This window comes from Siphateles boraxobius, unplaced genomic scaffold, assembly GCF_051911475.1.
Source record: "Siphateles boraxobius isolate OS27281-9 unplaced genomic scaffold, OSU_SipBor_1 130, whole genome shotgun sequence".
Lineage (NCBI taxonomy): Eukaryota > Metazoa > Chordata > Actinopteri > Cypriniformes > Leuciscidae > Siphateles > Siphateles boraxobius.
Genome location: NW_027508734.1, coordinates 23,186,990 through 23,203,523, shown reverse-complemented (window position 1 = coordinate 23,203,523; position 16,534 = coordinate 23,186,990). Strand labels below are relative to the sequence as shown.

Below are 16,534 nucleotides of genomic sequence, written 5' to 3'. Positions count from 1 at the left end.
TTGCCTGAGATAAATTTATCACACTCTCTCTAAGTATTTAATGCTCATACTGGGTAATACATTTTTCCCTCTTATCTGAACCTTTGAAGGTGAATTTCACTTGGAAAAATGTTTAATGGTGATACAAACCATGTTCATGTCCATGTTGTTTGTAGAGTTGGTTAGTCTTTCTCAATTGTTAAAAAGAAAACGAGTGATTTCACTGCTTCCTAAGAAAGAACTAGATATAGTTGATGGTTGTCTGGCAGTATATCATACAAGCAAGAATTCAATCTGATGTGACTGCTCATGTACAGTCAAGCGTGTCTGTGTCTCAACAGCTGTCAGTCATTCTGTCCAGTTAGTCCATTACCGTGGTCTGGCTGCTGTCATGGCTGTAAAATTCTTCCATCTAAGTGTTTTCTTTTATCCGTACCTGCATTGTGAAAATGTCAAGCCTCTCTTGATTCTGCTCTTATGAAAATCCCTCTAAAAATTGTCACAGTAACAAACATGAAGAAACATTTCAAACTAATCATACAATTTATTTAATTGAAAATATCAATAAATCGATTCCAGCATTTCAATTTCAATTCTAAGCCTGGAAAATTTAGTTTTATTAGATCACCACATACTATTCTTACATAAAACACTGATAATAAAAGCCCCTCCACATGACACATCCCATTCTCTAAATAATGTTCTAGAAATTACCTCAGAGTAGTTGAGAAGTTAAAATATGAATATGATGAACAGTAAGTCAATTTTTTTATGTGACTTGCAGCTAAAATTTTCCTGTTTCATACATCTTCAGCGTTTCACGAGTTCACACTTACATACAATTAGAGGGAGTAAAGTTTAATGCATATTTGGCGTGCTGTCCGGGGGATGGCTCTGAGCTCGGAGTTCGGCCCGAACCCAGAGTACTCCCCCCGTATGTAAATGGTTAGGACTAAGAGTGGAGAAGGGGTGGTGGAGGGATGCTGCTAAACTGTCAATGGATTGAGGTGAGACTGCTGAATCTATATACACCTCTTAGCATTGATTGCTGAGTGCTCTCCACCTGTGTTAATTATCTGAACGTGCTCCTCCCGAACTTTGTTAATAAAACATCATTTTAATGTCTATATATGCTAACACTGGCGAGTCAACAACACAGTATGATTGTGGAAAGTTTCTTAGTAAAGCTGTGTTGATATTGTTACAATTTCAGTTAAGGTTTTAAATAAGCATAAACAAGGTTGGCTATTGTCATATAGCCTACTTACACTGCTGTTCAAAAGTAAAAAAAAATTAAGTTTTTGAAAGAAGTCTCTTATGCTTAACAAACCTGCATTCATTTGATCAGTACAGTAAAAACAGTAATTTTGTGAATTATAATTATATTTTAACTGTAAAAAAAGGACCACTCCAGTCTTCAGAGTTACACGTTCCTTCAGAAATCATTCTAATACGCTCAAGAAACATAATTATCAATGTTGAAAACAGTCGTGCTGCTTAAAATTTTTGTAGAAACTATTATACCATATAGAAACCATTCAGGGTTCTTTGATAAATAAAAAGTTCTAAATGACATTAAAAGCATTTAAGCATGAACGCATTTATTTTAAATATAAATCTTTTGTAATGTTATAAATGTCTTTACTGTAACTTTCGACCAATTTAATGCATCCTCAATTAATACAAGTATTAATATATTATTTTCTAGCGCCTTGAAACGATTATGATTGAATCTTTTCTGTCACATAGCCCTGTTCTGCACTCTCCATCATCCATACAGGATGATGAAGAGATCACAGGTTGTTGAGCATGCCAGATGCACATGCAGCATGCTGACGCACATGTTCATGCCTGCCTCAGACACTAGGAATTAGAATTAGCTCTCAGAGCTTTTGAACACATGGTCTATACACATTCATTTCTTCCTTCCTTTGTATATCAATGAAAGGAGACCTTTACCTTTAAGTAAAATATATAAAAGGTCAGCATGAAAATCTACAATCTCATAAAATATGTAGACCATGCCAAAACTTGACTCAGGTGCCTTGCAGCAAAGTTAAACCACTAATGAGGGCTGCCTAGTTCTTTTCCCCAGCACTGGAGCAAATCTTGTTTGGTCCAACTATACTGTTATGGATTTTATAGACTGCCAAAATATTTCTTATGATTGTCATCTTTCAACTGAATGTGAACTCAGTGTTCATGAGCAGAGTTAATCTTTCCTGACATTGTTCTGCATCACATACCTTGTCTTGCTCACATGGGAGGACAGGAAGCACTAATGCCTTGAAGGAACTTCAGGTTGTTTGACAGACCAATGAACTCTTACAATATGTATCATTGCTTATTCTATCATGGCCTTTTCTCACAACAGATTGAAGGGAACTTCCTGTTGCTGAGACTGACTGTAGATTGAATTGACTCTGATTGCAGAAGCTGTGTGCATACAGTGAAGCTTTACTGTATACTAATAGACCAGACTCCAGCGCTGCATTGGATTAGTCTGAGCATGATTTGACTTGGCTCAATCACACTGTACGTCACCAGTTCTGCACAAACATCATTACTATATATGGAAAAAAGGAAATGAATGGATACATACTGTAAATAGAAGTTATACATGCTAAACATAATAAGGTGAATGCATCTTTTTTTTTTTTTTGCCTGGTTCCTATGTACCCCCTGATGGTTATTACCACAAAAAAGTTCAAGCATTTCTTGTGCCTTACCTCTAAATGAGTTGTGGTGAATGAGATTTCCTTTGAGTCATAAAGTTCGAAGCGTTTTGATTCACACACATTTTTGATTTTCAACATTTTTATGATATGGGAAATTGGTTTGCAGTGCTAAAGATAGTCTACATTTGCACTAAATAGTGCAAAAAAGAAAAAACCTTGCTATTGGAACTGGTATAAACTGGCTGTGTTTCAATAGATGGTGAATCTCTCACTTCATGAAGCCTAATGAGATGTGTATTTATGGACTGCCATACAAAAGACTTTCTGTCTGTCCCCCTGAAGAGGTGTATGGAGGTCTTTCAAATCAATGACCAAGCAGTGGGAGGCACAGACAAAGGACCAATAAAGCACAGAAGTAGCGTGAGAATGTCTGAATAAAAGATTAGTCATGTTGTTTGGAAATGGACGTACAGCAGTACCTAATTATATTGCATTTTGAGCTAATTAATGCTGGTGTGAGCTTGTAAACAGCCATTGCTCATAACTACCACATCATTATTAATCTGAGCCACGCTCATTGACGTGCTTATATTATTTTCCATCTTTCTCCCTTTGGAAAAAATCACCCCCGGACTGGAACTATAGTGTGGACTGGGGCCTTTAGTTTGGTTGGGAGACAACAGGAACCAGTGACAAGCACATTCCGAATCAGTCGTCACCAGTTAATCTAGACCTGCTGCCGTGTCTTATTGGACCATCATCCACATCACTTTCATCACTGATTTTTTCCACAGAGGCGTGGAAATAAAGCTCACTGATCCCAGACCAACCTTGGAAAGAGTAAATAAATCAACAATATGCACCACATGAAAGATTGGGTGTGTTTAAATGCCAAGGTCCTCAACTCGATTTCTGTGAATCTTTTTAATGCATTGTCGGAGCTGTTCATTTGGCAATAGTGCTGAAACATATCAGCAGAGATCATTGCATAATACTCGATTTTCTATTTTATATGAAGTTACTTACCTTTTTGTTCTCAGTTTTTTTCTTCTCTTTCCTTGTGATCTGCTGAAAGGCTGGTGTTTAATATGGCATATTCTATTGACATTATGTGATACTGTTGTGATTCAATATTAAATATCAAAATAATAAATTAATTAACATTATGAATAGCGCACATGTCTATTATGATCTGCATCTTCACACTTTCAGGGTGATAACTAATTATGATATCGATAATTATCAATATGTAAGCAAAATAAGATGGGTCTAGTTTGCAATGGGATATCTCATTCAATGTTTTTTATTTTTTTTATTTTTTTTTACATTTAGTTCAAAGCAACCTTACACAAGGCTACATTAATGAACACATTTCCACCATCGTCATTATATGGAGTAGATGTTGGAAAAACAATGTAACACAATAAAAACAAACTTAGGCTACATTCAGACAGGAAACTTTTAAGTAGGCTACGTTACTGTCAAAATTAGGCTAGCTACTGGACAAAACGTCAATAGTCACCGGTGTAAACAAAACAATGTGACAAGCACCTTTCTCCCATGTTGCGCTTATATATCAATAACATTATTATAATTATTATTATTAGGCTATTAATTTTTAATTGTTTCATAACGATCTAACGGTTAAATAGTTTTCACTTGCTGAACCTTTTTAAAAATTCAGAAATCTTATGGTCGGTCTGGTTGCGCTCCTCCCCCTCCTCCTCCGCCGGATCTCTTTATAAATCCAAAGAGAAAACATCATTACCAGACTGATAGCAGCGTCTGCCTGATCCACGCACCTCTCCATATTCTACTAAAAAATCAATAGCACTCATTCATGCTCGCCAACAAGCTTGACGGACCGCGTCGAGGACGGTCTTTTGACTCCATCAATAAGAGTTACGAAGAGAAGCAACTCAACAATGAGGTAAGAACAACTTTTTACATGTAGGCCTACTCAAAATGCTTAGCTTAATGTCTGAATACAGATGTATTCTTGTAATGCTTTACTTTTACTAGAACTTGACGAGTTACAATATAATTAATGATGCATGAAATCATTAATTGTTGATGTTCATAGAAAGGTATAAAATAGCTGATATATATTTTGATATTTATTCTAACTCTTTGCAATAACTTTCATTTATAATATTATATTAAATATATTTTGTGCTTAACTTATCATGATTTAAATAATTAAAAAAAACTTCCATATATTCTTGGCTGCTGTCCACCACATAGTGCTGTGGTTTAGTCATGTAGGCTATATTGTCATGTAGTATTTATTGGCACTATGGATCCTACCCAACCTGTTGACAATAATGCTCTTTACATGTTATTTGCCTTTGAATAACGATTTCCTATTTGAAAAGCAGGTCAAAAACAAACATTAGTTCACTCACGCAGGATATTACACATCTGCTCTATGTTAGAGAGATTGTCATGGTAATGGGAAGAAACACCTGAGTACCGAATATAATAGTCTCTCTCTCTCTCTCTCTCTCTCTCTCTCTCTCTCTCTCTCTCTCTCTCTCTCTCTTTCTCTCTCTTATTAAGCTGAACAAAACTACTTTTCATAAGATAGACGAGAACAAAGACAAGACACTTTCCTCCAAGAGGGAACATGCCGCAATTGTCTTCTCTCTGAAGAATGAAGTTGGAGGGCTTGTGAAGGCTTTAAAATTATTTCAGGTACATAAATGTTTTCTATTCTATCTATCTGTATTATATGGTTATTATTAGCTTTAGTAAAATCATGTTATACATACAGTAGCTGGCACTTTAAAAAGGTAAGTGTTTAAATAACTAATGATTTAGCAATTCCAGCTAAAACAATAATTTACAAAAATTGTCAAACCCTATCATAGAAAGTATGGACTATGTCCATGAATGAAGAAATGCTGGTGATATATCTATACATTTAAGTACCTTCTCACTGCAGTTATCACACATTATACATTTAGGACATTTCCAAATAGATGTATACTCTGATTTGTACGCTAATTATATTTCAAACAGTCAATTTGTGGTCAAAACTATTTATTTTCATTTGTTATAAACAGGACAACCAGGTAAATCTTTTGCATATCGAGTCACGTAAGTCCCGACGGCGTAACTCGGAGTTGGAAGTACTAGTGGATTGTGACAGTGATCGAGAAACTCTGAAAGATATTGTTCAGCTCCTGCGCAAACAAACAAGCATTATAGCCATGGACTCAGCTGATAAGTTCTGGATGCCTGTAAATGGTACTGTGTTTTACTCCTTCATTAGATTGACAAGTACTGCACAGAAAGTTGTGTAACACTACGAAAATAATTTTTTCAGATCTTGCTGAAGTGCCTTGGTTCCCTAAGAAGATCTCAGATCTGGATAAGAGTGCCTGTCGTGTTCTAATGTACGGTTCAGATTTGGATGCGGATCATCCGGTTTGTATTGTCTGCTTCAGAAATTCACTGGTTATTAATAATTAGTAGTACTTATGTCATACTGATCATGTCTTCAGTATTTGAGTTGTGACCCTGTAAAAATGAAAACACGCGTGTTCTTAAATGATTTCAGGGATTCAAAGACAACGTGTATCGTAAGAGAAGGAAATATTTTGCTGATCTTGCCATGAGTTACAAACAGTACGTTTAATAAGGTTTTAACAATTACTGGATTCATTCCATTTGGTTTTTTATATATTTTTAATATTGACATGGTTCTATCTCACTCTGCAGTGGAGATCCCATACCACGCGTGGCGTTCACAGAGGAAGAGGTGAAGACGTGGGGTGTAGTGTTTCGGGAGCTGAATAAGCTATACCCCACACATGCCTGTAGAGAGTACCTGCACAACCTGCCTCTGCTCACCCAGTACTGCGGCTACAGAGAGGACAACATACCACAGCTGGAGGACGTGTCTAACTTCCTGCGAGGTGAGAACGAGCACACATGATCCGTAAACACAGTTTTTTTAAGATACATTTTAACCTTAAAATGTATCTTAAATTTAGTTGTATCACCAGCAGGGGAAAGTAGATGTGTGGCTGTGTATGTGTGTTTCAGAGCGGACTGGCTTCACCATTCGCCCTGTTGCTGGGTACTTGTCACCGAGAGACTTTCTGGCTGGCCTGGCCTTCAGAGTGTTTCACTGTACACAATATGTGCGTCACAGCTCAGATCCTCTGTACACTCCTGAACCGTGAGTACAAAGCATATGTCCCTTTATCTCTTCAATCCGATTTATCGACACAATCTTTTGAAATAGGCTTTAATGAAGAAGCACCCATTATTGAAGCAACACACTGTCTGTCTGACTTGATGCATTCAAAGTTACACATGCAGGAATAGAAACCAACACGGCACCTTTTATTCAATAAATCAAACTAAATCCAGATGATTTAAGCAGTTTATATTTTGTATTTTGGGCTCCATTTCATGTGCTATCATTTTAACATTTCTTCATGGCTGAATCAACGTCATGAATCATGTTAAATCCCTGTTGAATTTTATTTTAAAATTTTGAATATCAAATTAATGTTGATACATCGCAGCATTGCTTTAGTGTCTAACTTTACATAAGGATCTTGTTCAAATTTCATCATTGATTTTGTTAACCTTTTTACAACCATTTATCATTGTTTCAATGTTATTTCAGAGATGAAACACAACTCAACCACATTTAATAGCTTGCTCCTGCTTCACTTCATGTTTGTATGTGTCATGTGAAATAGGCACATACAAATAAATGAATTAAACTAAAGAGATCTTCATGTCTATGTCTTTCAGGGACACGTGTCATGAGCTGCTGGGTCATGTTCCTCTGTTGGCTGAACCAAGTTTTGCACAGTTCTCTCAGGAATTAGGACTGGCTTCTCTCGGGGCGTCTGATGATGCTGTGCAGAAATTAGCAACAGTATATATTTCAGTACCTTTTGCTGTCCTGCTGTGCATATAAAGCCTTAATATATTGTTGCAGTAGTTTTGATTGTTGTTATGTTGGTGTGTGTGCCATTGCAGTGCTATTTCTTCACGGTAGAGTTTGGCCTGTGCAAGCAGGAGGGTTCACTCAGGGCATACGGTGCTGGACTTCTCTCATCCATCAGTGAACTTAAGGTACACTAGATACGCATTATCGGTTTTCGAATTAAAGATTAGAACAATTATCTTTTTATGTTTAATCTAATAATTTGAACAATAAATATGAAGAAAATATTAGTTGTTCCCTATTTAATTTTTTAATGTTTTCAAAAGTCTCTTCTGCTCACCGAGGCTACATTACTGTATGAAAAATACAGTAAAAATGGTAATATTGTGAAATATTATTACAATTTAAAATAACTGTTTTCTGTTTTAATATTTTTTTAAATGTAGTTTATTCCTGTGATGCAAAGCTGATTTTTCAGCATCATTACTCCAGTCTTCAGTGCATAATTATCCTTCAGAAATCATTCTAATATGCTGATTTGCTGTACATTTATCTTATAAGAAATATTTATTATTATTATCATCGCTCGAAATTTTGTTGATGAATAGAAAGTTCAAAAGAACAGCATTTATTTGAAATAGAAATATTTTGTTATATTATAAACTGTAACATTACTGATATGACACTGAAACACATGTTTTGTTTTAAAGCACTCTCTCTCAGGCGCTGCTAAAATCCTTCCCTTTGAGCCCATGGTCACCTGTAAGCAGGAGTGTCTCATCACCACCTTTCAAGATGTTTATTTTGTTTCAGAGAGCTTTGAGGAAGCTAAATTTAGAATGCGGTAAATCTATTTTTTGTATGTGACCTGTTATATTTCTATATCATTATTATTTTGTTTTAACCATACATTTTATCCTTCACAGTGAGTTTGCAAAGACAATCCAGCGTCCATTCTCCCTGCGTTATAACCCGTACACACAGAGCGTATGTGTGCTGAAGGACATGCCCAGCATCAACGATGTGGTCGAGGAGCTCAGACACGAGCTGGACATTGTAGGAGACGCTCTCTGTCGACTCAGTGCACACCCTGGTGTCTGAAACCAATATGACTCTCGCTCATTTTAATAGGCTTTTATTCCATCTTTCTCTTATATCAGAGCACGTTACTCAACATTCAGCACTGCCGTAGTATTATCTCATTATCTGCCTTCTCTGACTGCAGAGGTGAATCACTTTTAAAGTCTCTGTGAGCACCTTTCCTCTGCAACTGATAATCTGCCAAATACCACAAAGCACTTGAATATCCAAGCACTGCTTTCAGGGGAGTCTTTAAGTGCTCTTCAAATACACCAACAAGCTCAGAGTCCTTCAATGCTATTCAAACACCACCACAGCAAAAACAACAGCCACCACTTTATCTCATGACCACTATATTCAAGTCTAACTTCCTCTCCACTATGACTTCAGTCTCTGTAAATACACAGGAAAAATAGAAATGGTTAAGCCTGGTCTTCAGAGACAAAGCTAAGGTTTGAAAAACACTCCTACAAACATTGCATCTTGAGACTTTCACACATTTGTGTCATAGTCGTGATCAAACTCTTAACTAAAACTTAGATTACTCTAAATTCGTAATTTGCTGTGTACTCTCAACCAGTGTTCCCAGGGTTTTCCCAACATCAGACCTGTATCTTCAAGAAAATTTACCCATTTCTTATCATGAGCTGAATAATTTATTTACTGGCATTTGTGATATAAAAATATGCCTTATAACCAACATGTTTCACCTTTTTCTAATTATCCTGATGTGAAGCTGTGGTGTGTATATTGTGTTGTGTGTTCTGAAGACTCTATAGCCTATTTGCTGCTTGTCCATGTCCATTTGTGTTTTACTGAATTCTAATTAATAAAGTTGATACTTATAGTGAACAAGTAAAAATCAAAATGTAATAAATAGATAAATGCACAAATCAAATAATTTATTAGCAAACTTAATCTGAATCACACAAATGATTCAGGTGGAATTATTGAAACAAAGTAGCTCACAAGCCCCAGAATTTTTTTTGTTGGCCTTTAATCATTATCTCCACTTATTTTTTCCATCAAAGATTGTTATTAGTTTCTACAGACACTAAGTTAAAAATGACCCCTCACATTTACCAGCAGAGGGCAATGTTGTTCTGAACACAACGGAACACAATCAATTTACCCTGAGATTTAAAGTAACAAATCCCATAGCAATGTTTGCGCGCGCGCGCGCACACACACACACACACACACACACACACACACACACACAAAAGTGTGGATACGATGGACATTTGGACAAATTCCGAAAGGTACTTCGGGAAGGGGATGCCATTTATAGGGGTGTTGCAAATGAAAGTGAACAACTGGATCCCTTCACGAAGATCCCTTCCACAAGGCTGTTGCGAAGGGTAATTGTATTTTTCAAAAAGTAATTTATTTATGGTCATGTGACCCAGCGAATACTCGTGATTCATTTTAAAGATGGCTGGAGAGTTCAGAGTTCGTTTTAACCTACAAACAGAGCAATTCTAGTTGTTTTGTTTTTTGTTCGTGAGATATTTCACACATTTTTGTCATGTTATTTTAAAATAAGTTTCATTGTAAGACATTTTTGCAGGCTCCAAAGATGAGATGGCAAATTTTAAAGTTGAGAGCAGAGAAATAGCACTCACAGACATAGGCCTATAGCGAATATTTTATTAGCAACGTTTCTAAAGAGTTTTTTAAATGTAAGTTCTGATAGTGTGCGGGAGTTTCTCATTTGCAAACAGTAATAATAAGAAAATTTGTCGTAACAACAGACACCATGCTACATTGTCATGGGAACATTCCCAGGTGGAGATAATGAGCAAATTATGTTGTCTATCATTGCTTGCTTAGCCAAGTGTGTTCCAAACTGCTACATAATGGCATGCAAGTACTCACTCCAAAGTCCCCACTTCAAGGGCTCTGCTCTTCGAAGGGAGTAGGGCGCGATGCTCACTTCCGTTTGGAATTTCCCCCTTTACTATCTCATGAGGTCACCGGAGAGGATTTTTGAATGGCAGTGAAGCAATGCAACTGACACTGGTAGGTCACGTGATAATGACAACATGGTGAATACAGTACGTCATACTACATACATTCAGTCGATTACATTCATACTACACACATTCATACTAGTAATTACTTATTCAAAATACACTATATTGCCAGAACTTTTGGGACGTTTGCCTTTCATGCACATGAACTTTGATGACATCCCATTCTTAATCCATAGGGTTTAACATGGAGTTGGCCCACTCTTTGCAGCTGTAACCTGAAAATAATTCAGTATCTCTTCAGACCTTTCAAGGTACAGTGATTGAATTAGTAAAAGAGTACAAATATCTAGGCATCATAGTTGATGATGCCTTATCTTTTAGTTCTCATATCACTCAAATGAAGAATAAACTGAATATCAAGCTTGGGTTTTATTACAGGAACAAGTTTTGCTTCTCTTTTAATGTAAAAAAGAAATTAGTCTCTGCTACTTTTCTCCCTGTCCTTGATTATGGTGATGTGGTATATCAGTTTGCACCTTCTTATCTTCTTTCCTCCTTAGATGTTGTTTATCATGGTGCTTTAAGGTTTATCAAATTTTAAATCTTCAACACATCACTGCGTCTTGTACCATATAGTAGGTTGGCCTTCTCTGTCTACCAGAAGAAAAATGCACTGGTGCTTAATTATTTACAAAGCTATCTTGGGGTTGTTGCCTTCTTATCTCTGTTGTTTTATGCAGCAGAAAATTATCAAGAATTATTCTCTTCGTTCACAAAACTTCTATACTCTTTCTGTTCCTTTTACTCAAACTGAGTTAGGTAAGAAGTTTTTTTTGTACGTAGGGCCGTTTGACTGGAATCTCCTCCAATCTAAATTAAAATGAGAAAATCTGCTGACTCTAGACCGTTTTAAATCAATGATTCCGGCGAATAGAAGCTGATCTAACATTATGCAATTGCTTTTAAGTGTTTTTAATATGTCTGTGTGATGTTTATCTGTGATGGAACTGATTGTACTGCTGCACATTTTGGCCAGGACACTCCTGTGAAAGAGATTTTTAATCTCAGAGAGCTTTTCTGGTTAAATAAAGGTTAAATAAATAAAAAAAAGGAACAGCTTCAACTCTTCTGGGAAGGCTTTCCACAAGGTTTAGGAGTGTGTTTATGGGAAATTTTTACCATTATTCTAGAAGCGTATATGTGAGGTCAGGCTCTGATGTTGGATGAGAAAGGCCTGGCTCGCAGTCTCTTCTATAATTCATCCCAAAGGTATTCTATCTCCTTGAGGTCAGGACTCTGTGCAGGCAGTCAAGTTCCTCACCACCAAACTCACTCATTCATATCTTTATGGATCTTGCTTTCTGCGCTGGTGCGCATTCATGTTGGAACAGGAAGGGGCCATCCCCAAACTGTTCCCACAAAGTTGGGAGCATGAAATTGTCCAAACTGTCGTGGTAGGCTGAAGCATTAAGGGGGCTTTCACACTAGCACTTTTGGTGCGCACCCGTGTTCAATGACGTCAGAGTTCGGTTCTTTTGGATGATGTGAATGCTGTCTTCCGAACTCGGGTGCGCACCCACGAACCGTACTCGGGTCCGGTTAAAAGGGTGGTATGGGGTACGGTTCATGTGAACTCGGGTACGGTTCGCTGCTGATATGAACGCAATCAAACCAAACCCGCAGAAGTGAACCGCTATTGATGACATATAATGTATAATGTGGTCGTCAGGACAGTCGTCAGTGCGTGTATACACTTACCTTGACGAAACGCGGGATTGACGCACTGCAAGCAGAGAGATGATTTATGTTTGTCTCCGCAAAAATTGTCTTCGGCTGACAGCCAGCTGTCTTTGGAGCGATTTTAGTACGTTTGCGGCAGACAGACCCAAGTGTGTTTCTGTATCTTTGCTTTGAAAACAAAACCAAAGGTTAAAAAGAAGAACAACAAATGTGAAGCGAGCTATTCGGATACAATTAATATAATGTGAACACAGTCCATCGGGGGCAGGGGGAGGGGGGAGCAATCGAACCAAGTGTGAAAGCGCCCTAAGTGTTGTTTTCACTGGAACTAAGGGGCCAAGCCCAACCCCTGAAAAACAACCCCACACCACAATCCCCCCTCCACTAAACTTTACACTTGGCACAATGCAGTCAGGCAAGTACCGTTCTCCTGACAACCGCCAAACCCAGACTCGTCCATAGGACTGCCAGACAGAGAAGTGATTCTTCACTGATTCATCACTCCAGAGAACATGTCTCTACGGCTCTAGATTCCAGTGCTTTACACCACTGCATCCGACGCTTTGCATTGCACTTGGTGATGTAAGGCTTGGATGCAGCTGCTCGGCCATGGAAACCCATTCCGTGAAGGTCTCTACGCACTGTTCTTGAGGTAATCTGAAGGCCACACAAAGTTTGGAGGTTGTAGCTATTGACTGCAGAAAATTGGTGACTTCTGCGCACTGTGCACCTCAGCATGCGTTGACCCCGCTCTGTAATTTTACGTGGCGTTTCCATCCACGCAGCTAATTTCTGTAAATTAATGTAAAACTAAACGTATCTTGCAGCCCAGGGTGAAGTTAATATACATTAACAACAATTTGAGACAAAAATAATGTAAATTTAATATAAAATTATGTAATTGGCGCAGCAGGATTTTGAACAAGGTCCTGAGCCGTAGCTGGCAGACAGACACCGAATGGCGGTGCCGATGTGTGTACACTCATAGAAAATAATGTGACGTGGCACTGTGCTGCGTTTCTCGTCCGGTGTGCGACCCCCATTAACAGTTGACTGTGGAATATTTAGTAGTGAGGAAATTTCATGAATGGACTTATTGCACAGGTGGCAACCTATCAAGGTACCACGCTTGAATTCACTGAGCCCCTAAAAGCAACCCATTCTTTCACAAATGTTTGTAGAAGCAGTCTGCATGCCTAGGTGCTTGATTTTATACAACTGTGGCCATGGAAGTGATTGGAACACCTGAATTCAATGATTTGGAGGGGTGTCCCAATACTTGTAGTGAACTTGTAGCCAATATAGTGTATACGCTACTCAAGAGATGATGCGATTTTGGATGCAGCCACTTATTGAGTAAGACTCTCTTCATAGGGGTGTTTCATATTATTTGGTCACAAATATAAAGTTGTCTGTGGTCTAAAAAGAGAAAATCACAAGCTTATTGCAGTTCCAAGCTCACTTTTTAGATGTATAATTAGATTAACAGCTGAAGTAGCCTACATTTCAAGATTTGATTTCATGCATATTACAGGCCTGTTGTGACAAACGAAGGAGATGCTTGGTTTGATGCTTGGAGGAGCACTAAAATAACATCACTTCAAATGTCTCCAGAACCGATTCCAACAACGGAACATTCCAAGTCCTCTGGAGATTTCTGGTAAACAGCCACATCAAAAATCAATGGTCTTCACTTTACATCTTTGAGTCCTTATGCAATATCATAAAAATGTCATGATGCACTATGACAATAAAACAAGTCATATTGCTAAGACAATTAGATCTGTATAGGGTTATTTAGATTTTGTTGTATACATATATTGTGTGAACTGTATTGCCCACAGTCCACAGTCCAACTCCAATGATGCTTGACTGAGTCTCTGCCAGTTGCAGCAATAGGCTATATTTTCACTGATTGTTAGACCACATAGGTTTTCCTATCTGCTTATTATATCTGTGCATACACTGAGTGTGCATTTCAAGCTTATTCAAGTGGGGCAGTAAAAGATCTGTATACCATAGAGACCTACGCACACCAGTGCTGCTTTCATAGAAGAGATAGAGAGAGAGTTAAAGGGGGCTTGGCTGCTTTACAGGGTTCCCACCAGAAAAGATATGAAAGGGCAGACAGCAAAGAGCTGTAGATGAAATGTATGTGTGTCAATGTTTCATGTGGGCAAGCAGTCAGAGCTGCTCTGAACTCAGCATTGATATAAAGATCACTGGATGACACTAATAAAAAAAGAGAAATATTAAAGGGCAAATTGGAGTAGCACATGAGCTGCAACGGTAATGAATTTATTAAATATTTTGACTTTCACATTAACAAATGGTTAATTGTATCATAATATTCTAAATAATATTAACTGCAGGAGCAGATAATCGTATTTCACTAATTAAAATAAATATGTCCATAACTTTGAAAAGTTTTATATATAATATTTTATAATCAGCTTATTTTTCTGTTTTCCTCTCTATTCCTTTTCTCCTCTCTCCTTATTATCTCATCGCTCCTCTATCTTCACTGCCAGTAGTCCAAACCACTTAAAAGATTGTGAAGGCTTAATTGGTGTTCATTAAACTTTCAGGTCTGGCTGCTCCATGGCAGGCCGTCCTGTGACAGCACAGGAAGATGAAGTAAATGCATGAGCAGCAGAAGGCAGACTTACTGCACATGCTCAGTGGCCTTCAGCCACATCACCAGCACAGTTCATTTATAGTTTATAGTTTAGCTCATTACTCACCTCCAGTGTACAGCTGAGGAGGGTATGTCCTACAGGCAGGGCCGGCGATTGCTATAGTATAGGCGAACTGGACAATTGCCTAGGGCGACAAATGTGTTGGGGGCGCGGGCGCCCATTAGTGTCGCCCTTGGCCTACTTCCCATTAATCACAGAATTAGAATGACATGCGAAACAAAAACATGTTTATTAAACATGATCATCCTAAGGCGCCCCCTAAACCACACTTTTAATTACTTGTCAAACTGATTATTAGATTGAATTGATGATTATTGATGATTATTGATGATTATCTACATTACACTACTACATAATAATAGTTATAATATTAATCCCATGACAGTAATAGCCATAGGCTATATTTTAAAACAAATGCACTGAAAAATAAAGGAAACTTTCATAATTAGTTTTGTTACTTGGAAGTAACCCAGCGCATTACGGGTTACATTACGTTAAAGGGATAGTTCACCCAAAAATGAAAATTGTGTCAGTATTTACTCACCCTCATGTTGTTCCAACCCCGTAAGACCTTCTTTCATCTTCGGAACACGTATTAAGATATTTTTGATGAAATCTGAGCGCTGGATCACCCCTCCATAGACTTCTTGAGGGATTGAACTTGCCAGCCCCGAAAAGTTATTACAGACATCGTTAAAATAGTCCAAGTGACTACAGTGGCTCAATCTTAAGTTTATCAAATGACGAAAATACGTTTTGTGCGCAAAAAAACTAAACTAACGACTTTAATTTCCCTCTCTGTGGACCTCGAGTCGGTTCACTAGAGTAAAAGCGTAGAGCTTCTGTTGTTGTACATCACACGCATCACACACATGACCAGCGTCGGCCAATAGTGAGCCTACATGTGACGTAGAACTACGCTATCACACTACGTTAACTGACTAGAGGCCCACAGAGAAGGAAATGAATAGTTGAAATAAAGTCGTTATTTTTGTTTGTTTTTGCGCACAAAAAGTATTCTCGTCGTTTGATAAACTTAAGATTGAGCCACTGTAGTCACTTGGACTATTTTAACGATGTCCGTAATAACGTTTTTGGGCCTGCAAGTTCAATCCCTCAAGAAGCCTATGAAGTGATCCAGCTCTCAGATTTCATCAATAATATCTTAATTCGTGTTCCGAAGATGAACGAAGGTCTTACGGGGTTGGAACAACATGAGGGTGAGTAAATACTGACAGAATTTTCATTTTTGGGTGAACTATCCCTTTAAGTTCGGCAAGTGCTCAGCTGCGGGCGCGTTGATCGAAACCCTCTGGTGCACAGGGATGAAAACGGAGAAAGCAACAAGATAAAATAAATTGACTTAGTATTGTGCACACAGGCATGCTGACCATCGGGACTACCGGGAGATTCCCGATGGGACGACGTGCTTTTTGGGCCGATACATGCAGTGCTCAAAGTGGGGCGGTA

General features: G+C 38.0%; 1 protein-coding gene across 1 annotated transcript; it reads left to right on the top strand.

Moving 5' to 3' along the window:
* The first annotated feature begins 4,402 nt into the window (after positions 1-4,402).
* Positions 4,403-9,511, top strand: tph1b (tryptophan hydroxylase 1b). The gene is made up of 11 exons (XM_077228703.1): positions 4,403-4,587; positions 5,217-5,351; positions 5,723-5,906; positions 5,986-6,086; positions 6,220-6,287; positions 6,381-6,577; positions 6,708-6,843; positions 7,431-7,557; positions 7,662-7,757; positions 8,280-8,413; positions 8,496-9,511. Exons 1-11 carry the CDS (start codon positions 4,498-4,500, stop codon positions 8,668-8,670), a joined length of 1,443 nt encoding a protein of 480 aa, XP_077084818.1. The 5' UTR covers positions 4,403-4,497; the 3' UTR covers positions 8,671-9,511.
* Positions 9,512-16,534: the final 7,023 nt, after the last annotated feature.

Excerpts from the sequence above, each read along its gene's own strand:
- tph1b (XM_077228703.1), top strand. The coding sequence starts at position 4,498 with ATGCTCGCCAACAAGCTTGACGGACCGCGTCGAGGACGGTCTTTTGAC. Across the intron at positions 6,288-6,380 it reads CTTGCCATGAGTTACAAACA|TGGAGATCCCATACCACGCG; the intron begins GTACGTTTAATA and ends CTCACTCTGCAG. Across the intron at positions 6,844-7,430 it reads CCTCTGTACACTCCTGAACC|GGACACGTGTCATGAGCTGC; the intron begins GTGAGTACAAAG and ends TATGTCTTTCAG.